This window comes from Podarcis liolepis (genome assembly GCF_965112155.1).
Source record: "Podarcis liolepis genome assembly, chromosome: 6".
NCBI lineage: Eukaryota > Metazoa > Chordata > Lepidosauria > Squamata > Lacertidae > Podarcis > Podarcis liolepis.
The window spans coordinates 57950895-57967361 of NC_139559.1; the positions used below are offsets into that span (position 1 = coordinate 57950895).

At 43.4% G+C, this 16467-nt stretch overlaps 1 protein-coding gene across 4 annotated transcripts; it reads right to left on the minus strand.

Annotated features, from left to right (window-relative positions):
- Positions 1-39: 39 nt before the first annotated feature.
- On the minus strand, positions 40-16445 carry TTC22 (tetratricopeptide repeat domain 22). Of its 4 annotated transcripts, none has more exons than XM_083510195.1 (9): positions 15717-15822; positions 12640-13381; positions 9857-9912; positions 6662-6777; positions 6140-6258; positions 4674-4835; positions 3702-3854; positions 2075-2573; positions 40-106 (listed from the first exon to the last, which is right to left on the minus strand). In XM_083510195.1, the coding sequence occupies exons 2-9, from the start codon at positions 13198-13200 to the stop codon at positions 87-89; spliced, it is 1686 nt and encodes a 561-aa protein (XP_083366321.1). In that variant the 5' UTR covers positions 13201-13381; positions 15717-15822; the 3' UTR covers positions 40-86. The 4 variants fall into 4 exon arrangements, with proteins under 4 accessions (XP_083366321.1, XP_083366319.1, XP_083366320.1 ...); XM_083510193.1 differs by lacking the exons at positions 40-106; positions 15717-15822 and adding exons at positions 14822-14926; positions 16308-16445 and having other exon boundaries at positions 1815-2573; XM_083510194.1 differs by lacking the exons at positions 40-106; positions 15717-15822 and adding an exon at positions 16308-16444 and having other exon boundaries at positions 1815-2573.
- Between the last annotated feature and the right edge of the window lie 22 nt (positions 16446-16467).

Here is a 16467-nt window from a genome sequence, read left to right on the forward strand (position 1 = left end):
CCTTCTCAACATCACCCAGTGCTTTTCTCTCTTGGCTGATATTCGCCGTGTAGCATGTGCTGTTTTTCTTCTATTATAATGCCACATTAGATCGCTTGAAACATTCCTATAAGATCAGAATGAAGGACGCATTGACAATTTAGAGACTGTCTTTTCCTTGCCAGGCTAACAACATGTCTTGCGACCAGGAACAGCTTAAACTATCACATGAGCTAATGTCCAAGCATGAATCAACAGGTGTTGGCTATTTGGAGAGTCCCGCAAGAAATTCATTATTTAAATGCAGTGAGTATATCTCAGAATAGCAGCACCAATGTAACTGGTTGCACAGGAGTGCCAGCTTGGTGCCGTGGCCATGGGTGCCATGCAGCGTGTATGGCCTTGGCACTGAAATGTGTGGGTTCCCGTCCTCTATATGGGGAATTTTGTAGGTGCTCAGCCATGCAGGGTCTCAGGAAGTTGGCACCCATGGGTTGCATACTTGATAAGATCAGTAAATAAGTTACTGGATATGTGATTCTGAATATGACTGTTAACATATCTGGTGGTTTTAATTAATTGTTCTGGAAATGTGGCAAAAGAACAGCCCCACAATCCGTTCAGAATTAATCCATTCTGTGAGTTCAATATGTGGCCTAGCAAGAAGCCCACGTGATATGTGAAGACAACGATTGATTCAAAGGCAGGTGCAGAAAATGTAAAACATACCTAACAACAAAATATAGTGAATTTGGAGGCTTTCATTCTATATTTTCAACAGACAAAACCAAACAGGTACCTACATATTCTTGATTTTTTTTAAAATTCTAAATAAACATCTGCTATTATATCTCTTTTTCATTAAGTGAAAAATATGGGGTGATGGTGGTGGTTTTCTTCCAAACGGAAGAGCACATCCCTAGGTTGCTACAATTAAGTTAAATGAATGTATATATCCAAAGCAAGGACATAAGTATCAATATCTGGTCACATTAAGTTTTGATGGTTGAGCCCCATATCTCTGGCCCAATCAATCATAACTGATTTTACCTCCTCATCCTTCGTGCACCATTCCAATAATATCTTATACATTTTTGCTAAAATCTTGTAGTCATTATTCAGTATTTCTGTCTGAAATTTTGATTCTTTATCAGCAAAACCCCTCTGATTTAGATCTTTTCTGAACATCTCATTAATTTGAAAAAAGTGCAGCCAGTCATTCACATAATCCTTGACTTCTTCAAATAATCTCATTTTCCATTTTCCTTCGCTTTTACACATTAACTTCTCATATGTCACCCAACCCCCTGTCATATTGACTTTCTTCACACTCATCGCCTCCAATGGCGACAACCAATATGGAGTTTTTTGTTCCAACAAGTTTTTATATCTTTCCCACACTTCAATCAGAGACCTTCTTATAATGTGATTTTCAAAACCGTTATGTACCCGTTTCTTGTCATACCACAAATACGCGTGCCACCCAAATCTATTATCAAAACCTTCCAGATCTAACACATCTGTGTCTTCTAATTTTATCCATTCCTTCAACCAACAGAGGCAAGATGCTTCATAATACAATTTCAAGTCTGGCAGGACGAAGCCTCCTCTTTCTTTAACGTCTGTCAATATCTTAAATTTTATCCTCGGCTTCTTACCCTGCCAGATATACCTTGAAATTTCTCGTTGCCAATTTTTAAAAATCAGAGTGTTGCTGTAAATCACTTACACCTTACCTGCTTCCCAGTAATAAATGAAGGCTATTTTATCTCCTGTTGACCTGCTTCTGTGTGCTATGCATACATACATACATACATACATACATACATAGTGTAAATGTTTTGAGCTTGTTTAATGTTTTGCTTTGGAAAAAATTAAGCATGCTCATTTTTTAATATGAGCACACATACCTCGACTCCTCCATGTATATGGGAGAATAATACTTGGTGGGTGCTCTAGAAAGTATCACATTTTATTATATAGCTTTTCATAATTCTTTCCGCAAACTATGGGGAGAGCTAAACCTCTTGCTATGCCACGTGGCTGAAAAGCAAACCAGCCATTCAAAAGGAGAGTGAGCGTTCATTCCGTCTACCTTTGTTAAAGTCACACTTCATGGTCTCAAAGAGCAATTTCACCAGCTCAGTCTTCCCTCTGGCCACCATGGCTTTGGAGAGCTCAAGTACCTCAGCTGTGTAGTGACGACACACTAGCCTAAGCTCCTGCTGCACTCGCTGTTTGGGATATTTCTCCTCAGCCTTCTTCACCCACAACTCTACTTCCTTCATCAGCATCTCTGTATTCATCCTCTTCTGACTGAACAAGGCAAGCAGCATTTCCATTAAGCAACGGAAGCTCTCTGTGTAAACAGAACCCACACCATCCAGCTCTATTGCCTGCTTGAAGCATTCCATGGCATTCAGGTCTTCATTTTTTATCCGAAGGCATTTCCCCCTCAGCAGCTGGATTTCAGGCAAAACATTCCCCAGGTCTAATTCCATGGCTTTAGCAAAGAACACGAGGGCATTGTTCACGGCATTTTCATCTACAAGTAAAAGTTCCTGCATGGCATCTACTCCCATGTAGTAACATACCTAGAAGAGCAGTGGATGGGCAGGGAGGGAAAGGAGGAACACTCAGTATTTATTTAAACAAACATGTCAAAATAACAAAGATGGCTTACAGCTTGGAGAAAACAAATCCATAAATGTTCACTGTTGAGTAACAGCCAGAAAATACATTTTTTAATATAATGGTAATGAACCATAATTTTTTTTCTTGAATATCTTGTACTTTCTCTTAAAGCACGGGGGGGGGGGGGAACCTGTGGCACTCTGGTAGTTGTTAGGCTGCATTTCCTGCCAGCAATGGCCAATGGTGAGGCATGATGGGAGTTGTAGTCCAGCAACATCTGGAGGGCCATAGGTTTCCCCTCCCTTTCTTAAAAGCTTGTAGAGTGAGGCTGTGTGTTAACAGTGAGGCTGTGTAATAACAGAGTTATAGTCAAGAAGCCCCTGTATGATCAATCATTAAAGAAACTAAAACAGGACCTCAGTGACATTCAGCTCTTCATTTTTTATCTGAAAGCATTTTCCCCTCAGAATGGGCAAGTTGAGGGAGAGAGCACACCCCACAGAGACAAAGCTATTCCAGGGCAACGTCAGGGCTTTACATAGGTCAACACCATTGGAACCTTGAGTTGGTTAAGTAGGCTGCTAGGCAGGAACTTTCTATTAAATTAATGTATTATTTTAGAGAAGGGAACAAAAGATTCACAAACTATGGCCACTTCGACAAGGCTTCCTCCCAAGCACCTGGCTTGTGGGTGAGTCACACCAAATAAAACCATAGCAAGTAGTCGAACTGAAAGTTCAGAATAGCTCCTTATGTTGCTCATCCCTTCAGAGATCCATGCACATACAGGAACGTCTCTAGATGTTACTAGTGGTTAAAAATGGATATGCTCTCATCACATTCTGATTACATTTCTCAGATCTCTCTAGAATTAACACTAAAATTAAATAATTAAAAAGTGCAATGCTAACAATGTTTACTCAAAAATACTATTGGATTCAAATAACGCTCGCTTCCAAGGTACTGAAGTTAAGAATGCAGCCTTAGCCCTGTTAAAGCTTGAATGAACAACAACACTTTATTATCATACAGATAAAATAAAGTGAAGACAATGAATATGTCTGGACAAGGTGGTTGCTTTCACTCACCTGGCCTAGGTCAAGGTAAGTCTTCAGACACGGATGCACCTTCATGACGTTCTCAAGATCAGCTTTGGCATCAGAGAGGTTTCTCTGGTCTGGCATTCCTCCCAGGCCCATCTTCACACGATCCAAATCACGCAAATATAGTTTAAGCAGCATCTAAAAATAAAGAGCTATTAAACTATTTTTTGCCCTCCCCTCCTTACGCATTAGTTTGTATGACTGTTCTCCTCTATTCCCCAACCTCTCTTGTTAAAAGGGTCTCAGGGCTCAGAGCTTGGAAAGACCTGGTGGTACAGTCAAGGTAGGATTTTGGGACTGAAGTGTGGGACCCCCCCCCCCATTCCTCAGAATGAGAAGGGGAGGCCTCAGACACAGCAAGGCTGACTCACCACATATGGAAGTTAAGTGAAGTAATGCATACGACCATCTGAAGCCCCCTCCCATAAGTCCATTAAGTTCAGAGTCTAAATCAGTAAATTACTGCCTCTGCCAGATACTGCCCTTCATTCACTTTTAATTTGTATACCACCTATAATTACTATACACAAGGTGGTTTACAAGCTGAAGAGGTAACAAAACAGACAACAAAGATTGCATACTTAATAACAATCTGATCAAATACAAAAAAGTCACAATAACTTTAAAATAAACAGCTTATATCAAATAGACACAGAGATTACTAAGCTAGATGGACCAAGGCAGGTTCATATGTTCTAACAGAGTTGGTGGCACTGGAATTTAAGCAGTGCCCTCGTTAGGAGAAGTTGCAAGAAGAGACTTTTTGTTTATGCAGTTAAACCAAAATAATTGATGCTGCCCAGATAGGCAGCTGCACTGATGGCTTTTCAGGAAACACAATGCTGACAGACACCACCACCCCTGCCCCTATTAATACAAAAAAACCACAACCCCCAGCTGGTCTCCCATAGCACTTGTATGTTACAAAGGCCTTGTTTTTAAAGGAGAAATACATACCTTGGCACGCATGCAATATGCCTGCCAGTTAAGTACTGGATCTGGCAGCACATCTAAGGCCATGTTGCAGACTGCCATTGCCATCTCTTGCTTGCCAAGGAAGTGGAAGATTTTTGCTAGGCGGTTCAGAACCAGTGGGTTTTCTCTAGCTATCTCTATTGCCTTAAAAACAAACAAATCCACAATACATTGTTCCATTAGTGAACTTCTCCTTGCTCTGTTGAACAATGGGCAATGAAAGGAGAAATTTATGTGTCAACATTCAGCTTGGCCGCCATTGTACATTATGCCCTTTGGAAGGACTGAAGTGTGTGAGGACGTGAATTGAGGTGGCACCTTGCTCTGGATGAGAAGGAAATGAGCAAAAGAGGGTATCTCTTCCCTTCTGTCAACTACGTACAGCACTGCCTTATATATATCTACTCATAAGCAAGTGGTAGCTGGCACCCATTGGAAAGGGGGGAAGACAGGGAAGCCAATAATAGGTACACCCAGAGTCAACGAATTCTAGTTTTGTGTTCATCCTCAAGGGTAGAAGGGGTCTTTGTTTTATAATACACCCGCATACATCCATAATTATAAAAAGCACCACTTGAAACACTCACAGCATTAACACCCCAACAGATCTTGCTTCTCCACTGGCCACAGCCTTGGATCTAGCACAGGCCAAATACATCTCTCTCTGCAGCTTCTAGCTTCAGCTTTGCAGCTCCACCCACTCTGGCTATTGTTCTGCTAGCAGCAGGGCAGGGCCAGATTAAGATAATTTAGAGGGCCTCCATATATATCTTATTCAAAATATAAACAGTTATAAACAGTAAAATAACATTTTATCTTTCAAGATGAAACAAAACCCACAGTAAGGTGGAAAACAATGTTTATTTTTGTATACTTTTTGCATACTTTTTGTATACTTTTGTATACAGTACTTCCACTTTATTTATATTTGACAAATTTTTCTCCTACTTTTTCTAATTGCAAAGTCTTTGATCAGATCCTCAAAACTAACCTTACGCAACACATCTGCTTCTAAACTTAGTAGAAATAAGGCACCCAGCCTGCCTTATTGCATAGTTGTTCTGTTGGGATTTTTGATATAAGGTACTTCAAGTGAGAAAATGGAAGCTCAGCTGAGCAATGTGTGACTATTAATGTTGAAAACCCATCAAAGGAGAATTTCTGTGGTGCCCCCCCCCCATTTTGCTTAATGGTTAATCCAGCCCTGCAGCTGGGTGAGGGGTGTGTGGGAAAAATCTCACCCATTTGTTTTATGGTACAGAGCAACTTCTTTGATTATGCTAAATCATGGTCCTTAACTAGCCAGGTAAAGCCATTAACCTGACAAAGGAACTGGTTTGGAAAGCGTGTTCTTAAGCATTCCTCCCCCCCCCCCCCCCAGATAGGGGCCCATGGTATCATCCAGACAGGACCCCCCCCCCAAAAAAAACCAACAACTCGTAACCTACTTTTCCAAAGCAGTCGAGGGGATCTGTCCCAGAGTACCCACAGTCATGAATAGCCATAGGGGTATCTGAGAAGGAATCTTTCCTTTCAAACAATATCCCAAGATAGCACCAGGCCAAGGCTAGAAGAGAAGGAGGACAGAATTGAAAGCAGGGCAACATATTACAAACGGCATTGTAAATTCCACTCTACCTTCTCCAAAGCAATTCAAAATGATTTACAGACAGTTACTGAGGTTGGGTTATAGTAGAAAAGTTCCAAAGGAACGTTTTATGCCACCTTAAACCAAGCACTGAGGTTTCCTAGCTGATGAAACAAACCACTTGTGAAAATAAAGAGCACAGTAGCTTGCCTCAGTGGGCATGGAGATTGCAGCAATGAAGACTCAGTTGAACTTCTGCTAGCTGAGCTGAAGAGCCCAATTACACACACCTGGGTTGCAACAGTCTTGCGGGATGCAGAGCTGCATGTGTGAATTACACATGTAATTACATGGTTTCGATTGTGCAAGTGACTTCTCCTACCTCTATAATGTAGGCTGGAGCACTTCAGGACTTGCTGAAGCAAAACCAAGGTTCTGTTGAAGGCTGGCAACCTTTTCCCCTCATCGTTGCCCTTGTTCATCCACATCGCATCCAACCTGAAGTGAAGAGAGAAAAAGGCTATTGTGATTTGTTGTTCTGCATATACAGAGCTCTAAAACTGGCAAGCAAATGATTTACTCCAAATGCCACTCCCCATCCAATGGGTTTGGCAGCAATATTTCAAAACAGTTAATATAAAATACAAAAGACATAAAATGCAATATATAGTTCCCCAAAATAACCACCATCTGCTGCAAAATAACCCTTTGAGCAGCGTTTCTCAACTGGGGGCCTTAAGGATATTCCAAGGGGGGCACAGGTGAAAGTCGTGTAAATGGGGGGCCATGGAGGGAAGTGAGAAGTGAAGAAAACAGAGGAGTGACTGAGAAAAGAAAAAGAAAAGAAAAAATATTTTTAACAAGAACTTTACAATTATATGTCTATCGTAGTATAGTACCCCATATAGTGAAGTCCCATTGCTCGGACCCAGCTCCTGCCAACCTAGCAGTTCGAAAGCACATCAAAGTGCAAGTAGATACCTTCCGGCGGGAAGGTAAACGGTGTTTCCGTGCGCTGCTCTGGTTCGCCAGAAGCGGCTTAGTCATGCTGGCCACAGGACCCGGAAGCTGTATGCCGGCTCCCTCGGCCAGTAAAGCGAGATGAGCTCCGCAACCCCAGAGTCAGTCACGACTGGACCTAATGGTCAGGGGTCCCTTTACCTTTACCTTTACCCCATGTAGTATGATTAATCTTTTTTAAAAAATATACCATTTCTACTTCAGTTATAGGAAGGAACACTTGTTATAGCTAAACCATTGGTTGTAGCCAATAGAAGGCTTTTTTCTAGGCTAGTTGCAGTGTTGGGAAACAGCTTTGGGAGTGGTCATAACTGGGGAGGGAAAGATTAAGGCACATCTTGTTTTTAAAACTTGTCAAATGTTGCGCCTTATACAGTAATGAATGATGCTTTGGCAAGTCTTTCTGCAAAGAATTGTTCTTTGTCCTTTCTAATTTTCATGTGTCTATATTGTTCACACTGTGCTTTCCACGACAATTGATTTCTCTCTGATTTTGTAACAAAATTTTGTAACAAAATTTTGTAACAAACAAACAGATTTTGTAACTGATTTTGTAACAAAACCCCCATAGGGAGGAAAGATCGTGGATCAAAATCTCTGTGGTTGTCTTTGATCTAATGCTGATTGGTTCATAGTTCTGTATGGTGCAAGGTGCCTACCAGCACAGTATATGAAATACAGCCAACAAGAAACATAGCAGAAGTAAATGGAAAACAACCCCCCACCCACTCAACCTAGCCTTAACAACAGTACTTATGCTCATTCAAAATAAGTATTTCCCTGTGCGCTATGGTGGCTCTAAGACTATAGCGCTGATAAATTAGGCCCTAATCCACAAATGCTTAACTCTAATAATAGTGCAATAGTGCATCTACTCAGAAGTAAGTCCTACTTCAGTTGGGATACTGCCAGGGAGACAAAGTCCATCATGGCCCCAAGCCGTCTGCCGGACGATCCATCGATCTCCCGTAGGCACGCAGTATCAGCAATTAGCGACATGAGTTTCTAGAAAATATCTTGCCACATTCTAGAGCTCATGCACACTCTATCAGCAGATAATTCCCAGCAAAAGTCGCACGCAGGAGAGCATTATTTACAAGTTTTATTCAGCGTTGATCAGAACAAAGAAAGACATGACTGCCTGCGTCAGTGTCTCCGACACAGAGAGAAAACGAAAGCAACAGAAACAGAAACATCCTGTGAACAGGAAATACGCAGACTCTGTGACTCATGGCCTGCTCCCTTTTAAGGTGGAACGGAAATATCCTAACAATTTCCAGGTAAGTAACTTTCCTTCCAAGGCTAAAAAGGTAAAGGGTGATTTTTTTTTTGCTGCAAAGTCCATTCACCCCTCTTGGTGCAGCAGCGTTGCGGGACAGCAGAGGCTTCACTGGGGCACCGACGAGGGAACTGGAACAGCGGTGCCCTTCCTGGATCCTAGCCTGCACCCGGCTTTAGTGAATAGGAATGCAGGCTAGGGACTCGTGCTGTGCCAGGGGGCAGAGCTGACAGCTGCCCCTCCTGAACCTGCCTTTCTCCTTTTCTTTTTGCATCTGAAAGTGATATGCTTCGTCCATGTTGGGCCTTAACTCACTCCAGAAGTTCTTGTGTGGTATAGTGGCCTTTGCCAACCTGGTGCCCTTGAGCTGTTTTGAACCATGACTCCCCATCAGCCATGCTGACTGAGGTTGATGGAGAGTTGTAGTCCAAAACAGCTGGAAGGTACCTGCTTGGCGTAGGCTGGACTACAGCACTGGACTATGGGTCAAACCATATAATTCTGGGAGGTCTGTGATCAGATGTCCTCATGGAGATCTTGCAGTTATGAATAATGATAAATGCGGTCACAGGAATCCTGATTCAGATCAGGGCAGCAGTGTTAGGGTTTTTTGTTTCTTGTTTAACTCTTTTCTAATGCTGCTTTCCTGACCTGAATTGCTCCCCCATTACCTGCAACTCGTCCCTTGTGAGACAAATTTCAGCCAGGGTAGGGGAATAGGACATCATAGGACCACACCTCTGATCCAAGTCTGGCGATGGCAGAATTTATGATTGAAAAACATGCTAGGAATCTGATGCAGTGATGTCTAGTTGGGCCACTCAGCCACGAAACTCACTGGCATTGGAGCAAACGGCAATCCGTAGAAAACATGAGTTGCCATTTACTAGGGCTGCTGCGCGTCCAGGATTTCCTGGACATAGTCAGAAATCACTGAAATGTCTGGGAAAATCTGGACATATGGCAGCCCACGTCGGTAGTGTAGATTTTGGCGAATTTCATTAAAAATAGCTCAAAAACTATGGCAACCCTACCATTTGCTCTAATTCAACAGTAAATATTGGGTTTTCCTGGGGAAAGCATCGGGCTAATTTTTATAGAGCACTCAGACAGAAACCGGGGAAGCACAGACCTGTGCCCAAGAAAGCACGGGGCAAAAAGTAAATGTGGATAAGCCCTAAGTGGATTCCATCACAAAAAGTTCTAGACTTGCCCCTCAGAGCCCATCTTGTTTCTGTTTCCTCTGAGGTGGCTTTTCATCCTGGATTCTTGCCTCACCTGATGTGCAGGGTGGCCATAGTGAAGTACCAGCTTCGTTTCTCCTCCAAAGGGATCTGAAAGAGGGAGAGAGAAGTTCTTAGAAAAGCAGTATTTGCCTCCCTGCAAATACATTTTAAAATATCATTGCCTTCTATTTATTTTCCAACCATTCTTTGGTTGTGGAATCCAAGGTGGCATTCATGTGGTTCCCAAGCAGTGGCCACCCAACCAGCCACCTGCTTAGCTTCTCTAAGGTGATGGGCTTCAGGTGCCTTCAGGTCTGTGCTGAACACCAGTTGCGCCATTAAATCAAGGACTTTGGCAGCTACTCCTGTCCTTGCCATGTTCAATAATGTAATATTAATAATGCAATGCATATTAGCAGAGATGCACATTAAATGGTGACAAGAAAATCACAAACTGATGCAGGAATGTGATGAAATGAACTTAAGACTGGGAAAATGGGAAACTAAAAGAAATCAAAACTGACCAATTCTTTCATTTCTAGAAGTAAATCCCACTGATATCAGTTGGATTAATTCCAAGGAGCACAATCCAGAGAACATATTCTTTTTCTTGTCTCTCTGTGTGTCTGTATATATGCTGATATATACACATTGATTCACATTCAATTGATTATTGATTGATTGATCGATCGATCAATAAACAACTCAGACTAATTAGCTAAGATTTATTTAATTGGGCAGCCATGAGTAACAGGAAACGGGCTGTAGCTAAAATAAGCTCTGAGCAAAACAGGTAGAATAGCAACATTTTTATGTGACTCAAGGTGGCAATTATTTTCTGAAACACTTTTGTCGTTACTAGTATGGTTAGTTTGATGTCCCGTCCCCCCCCACTGCTGCTGCTTTCTCTAATGTCTTAAGAAGTTTGGACTCTGTACAGTTGTAGTTTAAACATAAATATAGCCCTGCCCCTGAGTGCAAACATTTTGCTTTGACAAACAGTGCTCCAGTTCAGCCACCTGCATATTCCCTGTTGTCTGTCGCTGCAGGGGATGATAAACTGGGTGTGCAAAAGGTTGCACCTTTGTTTGGACAGCTTGAGCCAAGTAGTCCAGAATATTTAAAAAGCATCTAATCAGAAAACTGGATAGTGTTAGAAATTGGTGCAGAGGGCTGTTCAGAGACTTCTTGGGAGCACTGCAACCACTTGTCTAATAGGTTTGAACATTCCAAATAAAATATTTGAATTGGCCTCATCTTTGGTTATGTCTGGTTCTTTCTTAAAGCCACATGTCTAAAGCATCTTAGATTTATTTTTTAAATTGATCAAGGTTGCGCCCAGTTACAGAATCCTTGTTTAAATTTACCCCCTCCCCTCTGGCAGCATGCTCCTCCCATCTGGGAGGATACCAAAACAAGCCCCACCTCCACCAGTGTCCATAGCTGTTTCCAGTCCTCCAACTTTTTTTTAAAAAGATTTTTTTTATTATTTTCTTATTACAAAAATTGTACATGCATATCATAAAACATGACATGACCAACCAAAAAATGAGTCACTAGAGGTGTAGAATTCTAAACATATGATTTTAGAGTGCATAATAATGAGGTGATTACAGTTAAGTTCCTCCAACCTTTCCCTGCGATTCTGAAGCCACATTTTCAAAAGAACCTAAAGACCTGAAGCTCCTATGCAGCACTGTGCTAGAAAGGTGAGTGTCATGCCCTGACTTTGTACCTGTGTGTCAGCTTCATGGTGGTGAACGAGGCTAGCAGAATGCATTGCCCGGCTGGCAGCTGTTGCTGTAACCTGATGTGTCTGAGCAATGCCCCAGAAAGCTATCATGGGCTGGTTGTGACACATGTGCAAGCCATTTCATCTGCTGCAAAGACTATGGGTCTGACATATTGTAGCAGCTTTTTCCTAACAGGGTGGTTATTAACCACACACACATACAAAAAAGCTTCAACCCATCAGGTCAAATGCCTGCTGGAACAGAACAGTCTTGGTCAAGCAGTGAGAAGCCAGGGGAGATAGAGAGCAGAGACACCTCCATAGGAAGCTGCCTTGCACAGAGTCAGGCCATTGGTCCATTTAGCTTAGTATTGTCAACACTGACTGGCAGCAGCTCCCCAGGATTTCAGACAGGGGCCTGTTTGGAGATGCCAGGAACTGAACCTGGGACCTTCTGAACACAAAGCAGATGCTCTCCCTCTGAGCCACCTCCCAAAGCAGGGAGCTTCACAATCGAACTGAGGTGCCGTTGAAGCATAGCAGGACAAAAGGGCCTCTCAGCCTCACAAGAGGCCATGAGGATCTAGGGCTCTGATTCTAAAAGTTGGCTTATCAATATTATCCATTGGCATCTCCTTTTGTTTGCTCTTGCACATTTATGCAGGATTAGGTGTTTGAAGGCTACAAGTGGTTTAAATGAAGCGGTGGTTCTTAATGAGAAGAGCTTTCTCTTGGCCTGACTCAGCTCCCAGAGGGGTTGTTTCCCTCCAAAATAGCCTAGCATACAAAAAAGCACCTTTCCCTACACAGATCAACAGCTAAGATGCCTAACCTACCTCAAAGGGTTGTTGTGGGGATTAAATGATGAGGGGGAGACCTTGAGCTCTTTGGAGAAAAAGCTGGGATATAAAGGCAATAAATATATAACAACAACTAATGCAGCACCCACACTTCTAAAATATTTCTAGACAACAGATGGGTATGGTGTGCCTTCTGAAACAGAAAATGAAAAGGGGTGTGCGTGTGTATTGGCTAGTATCCCTCTTCCAATGAATGACCCATTGAATGGCAAGTGACATCAGAAGGTAAAACAGCCTGCCTACCTGCTTCCCATAAGCAAGAGCCTTGCCGTAGAGAGTGAGGCCTGCGGTTAGTTTCTCCATCTTCTCTTCTTCGTTCACCAGCCCAACGTCAAAGGCATAAGCATAGCCCTGCTCAGCCAAGCAACGGGCTGTTCTGAGCTGGGGGTCCCCTTGCGGCTTGTGGTCTTCTGAATCCAAGCCCATTAAGAGGGAGAGTCTTTCGGTGCACCTAGCCTCTTCTTGCTCGTTGTTTAGCCTGTCATAAACGTAGGCGAGGTTGGCCCAAGTGTTCAGATTCTCAGGGTCCTCCTGAGAGATGCAGAGGAAAATCTCCTTGGCTTGCTCCACTTCTTCCAGGTAGAAAGAAAAGACCCCAAGGAGGTTTCTGATGGCATACTGCTGCAAGCCAGTTTCGAGCTCTAACTCATAGGTTAGGCTTTCTCGTTTCAGCTTCAAGTCTCTCCCTTGGAAATTCATAGGTGAAGAAGACTCAAAGTTCAAGTTCATATCTAAGTGAAAGTGACCTGGAATGTAATCCATCTCGTCAATGAGAGTATCAATGTCCACCTCGGCTTCTTCCATTTTCACGTTGGAAAGAGTATCAACCACTCCAGGCTCTCTCGAACAGCTACTTTCCCCTGTTATTTTTCCATTCAAGCCGTGGTTTTTTTGTTTTTTTACTGTCCTGTCAGGGTATTTGCCTTTGGAAATCCTCCACCTCTTTCTCTACCTGTATTTCTGGTTTAGCTGATTCACATGAAGTCTGGGAAGGGAGGAGCAAAATAGAACGCTTGTCATTCCACAGCCAACCAGCTGGTTCAGGGTTCTCATTTGGTCAGTGAATCGCAGAAAGCAAAGACAAGAACTGCTTAAGGAACCCCTCATTTGTCAATAAAGGAGAAAGCTCCAGGTCCTGGAAGGCTACCGGTGTATGGCAAATACAGTGATCGTCTCCTTTGAACAAACTTGCATTTCAAGTACGTTATTAACATGCCTTTGAAAAGGCTAGCAGCAGGGAGAGCAAATGGTGCTTCACCCCCGCTACCCATAATGTCAACCCATTACGAGAAATGCTTTAGGATGTCAAGTTTCGAACTGAGTGGGACGCAACCTAGTACAAACCATATTGTTGCACAGCACTCCAATCTCCGAGCAGTGCAAGATCCCAGAGTTTCCGGGAACTTACCCAGGGTTTGCATTTCCTTTTGGAAATGAGACACAGCGGAGACTCTAAACCACTGAGCCTCTTGGGCTTGCCGATCGGAAGGTTAGCAGTTCGAACCTGCGCGACGGGGTGAGCTCCTGTTGCTGTCTCATCTTCTGTCAACCTAGCAGTCTGAAAGCATGCCAGTGCGAGAAGATAAATAGGTACCACTGCGCTGGGAAGGTAAACGGCACTTCCATGCGCTCTGGCTTCCATCATGGCCAGAAGCGGTTTAGCCACGCTGGCCACATGACCCAGAAAGCTGTCTGTGGATGAACACCAGCTCCCTTGGCCTGGAAGCGAGATGAGTGCAGCACCCCATAGTCACCTTTGACTGGACTTAACCATCTAGGGGTCCTTTACCTTTACTTTTCCCCAGTGCTTTTTTTCTGGGGGTATGCATACCCCTAAACATTTTGTGAATCTAAGTTTAGCCTCACTGAGGGGCAGTATTTCAATAGGAGTAGGAAAATGAGAGTACCCCTAAACATTTTTTTAGAAAAAAATGCACTGCTTTCCCCTACCTTGCATATCTATACACAACCTAAGCCTACAATGGAGGGGTTCACAGCATTAGCGTCTCAAAAGGGCCTTGTTTCTCCCAAAGCTGCAGCCTTGGATTCAAGCAGAGATCAAACATGGTGCTCTGCCTCTCTGGCTGTCCAGCCTGCAGCTTAACTTTTAGGTCACATTGCACACACTTTCAAGTCTAATCTCTGGTTTTTGTCTTTCTTACTATCTAAGAAGTAGGAAAGGAGGGGCCCCACCCATTTGTCACCTGGCACAAAGCCCCTTTTCTTGGTTCTCTTAACAGCCCATCACCTAAACACAGGAAGCTAGCCTGCCTTCTATTTTAACACTTGCTGGGCCCAGGGGTTAGAATGGGTCTGGCACCCAGTTTAACAATATCAGCCTTGATTAAATGCTAACGCTTGCTGGATCCAGGGGTTATAGGAGCCTGACACCCACAAACTCACAGAAATATAAAAGACAAATTACCATTCCTTGTTCCTTTTCCCCTAGGGGTGGGAAGTTCCAGAGGTAGTCTTGGGTTTCCTTTGGAGAACCCTGGAGATTGATGGTGTCTTCATGAGAATTTTATTGCTTGTACTGTATTGTGAAGACAAAAACATTCCTTCAGCAGGTAGGGTAGCTGCTAGCCTTGCATCAGAGTGCAGCCGATACAGCCTCAGACTGCACCCCCATTTACCTACCTCCATCTAAAACAGGGATGGGGAACTGGATCTGTCTATCAGGTGACTGTACCTTCAGGTGTGAAGGAAAAAGCTCCCTTTGCAGCTGGAGCTCCTTAAGAAGACTCTACCTTTGCCTCCCTGGCTTGAATTCAAGCTGTAGCTGCAAATAACGAATCAGAAATGCGCTCCTGGTTTTTCCTTTGCAGCCAAGACTTGGCTCTTTTCATATTTGGCATCTTTTGAAAGTGCCAGTTTTCCCTACCAAGGAAGAAATGAGGACCTCATGGCTTGAACTTCTCCTGCTTGATGTCATATATGACAGCAGACATGGGAAAGGTAGGTATGGTTTGGCAGTCCAATTTCTGAGGCCTAGCAGGCCTGAATAGTTCCATGGGCTGGAGGTTCCAAACCACTGATCTGAACTCTCAGCCACACTACCATCACCACCAGGCTGGGATGTGGATAGTTTCTGTTATCATCTTTCACTGCTCCGAACAGCATAGTGTCTAATTCAGGCATAGGCCCTCCAGATGTGTTGGGACTACAACTCCCATCATCCCTGACCACTGGTCCTGTTAGCTAGGGATGATGGGAGTTGTAGTCCCAAAACATCTGGAGAGCCGAGTTTGCCTATGCCTGATGTAACTGCATGTGTGAGGAGATGCCTTTCTCCCAGTGATTGAAACACCTGGTACTACCTGGGCATGGTTGCTGGGGAGCTCTCATGGATGGGGGTGCTAGTCTCCTCTGTGGTCCCCACGGAACATCTGAAAAGCGGCAGTTGAAACTGCCACATCAGCTGAGGCCTGGAGAGGGATAACTGCCACTATCACCTCCCCACCCTGAAGTTTATAAGTCACCACTACCTTGTCAAAGAACCTCGTTGTTGTATTATTTTGTACTATTATCACCTTTCAGTTACTGTCATCTAGCCTGGAGGCCACGCAGAAAGGTCTTCAGAATATATATATATATATATATATATATATATATATATATATTACAAATATATAGAAATCTTGGTGTATCATAAACATATAAAGAATTCTTTATTTGCTGCAAAACTGGCTGCAGACTACAACTGTTTCTCTGCCTCTCCCTTTAGCTGAAAGGCGTTGGCTCCTGAAGGTTGGATGGAGGGGCTGATCCTTCCACATGTCACGATCAAGACAAGTGGTGACAGTCCTGAAAGAGCAACCGTTGTACACCACCTCTCCCACTCCCTAAACCTTTCCCATATTTTTCCTTCAGCTTGCAATGCGAGATAAACTGTGGAAGACTCTTATCACCTGGACATGCCCTAATTCACAACAATGTCCTTTGGTACCACATGGGATTTCTGGCACTGAACCACCACAGGTGCCTTCAGCACTGAGAAATCCTCATGAGCATATCAGGCTGTCTGAAGACCTGCTCCTCCCAGCCACATGGAAACAGAAAGCCAAGCAT

What these genes read in the sequence shown, in the direction of transcription:
- TTC22 (XM_083510193.1), bottom strand. Translation starts at nt 13,200, where the DNA reads ATGGAAGAAGCCGAGGTGGACATTGATACTCTCATTGACGAGATGGAT. An exon ending in CTCCAGCCTACATTATAGAG is followed by an intron (nt 6,259 to 6,661) that starts GTAGGAGAAGTC and finishes CTTCTCTTCTAG; the next exon opens with CCTTGGCCTGGTGCTATCTT. An exon ending in CATATTGCATGCGTGCCAAG is followed by an intron (nt 3,855 to 4,673) that starts GTATGTATTTCT and finishes CTTTATTTTTAG; the next exon opens with ATGCTGCTTAAACTATATTT.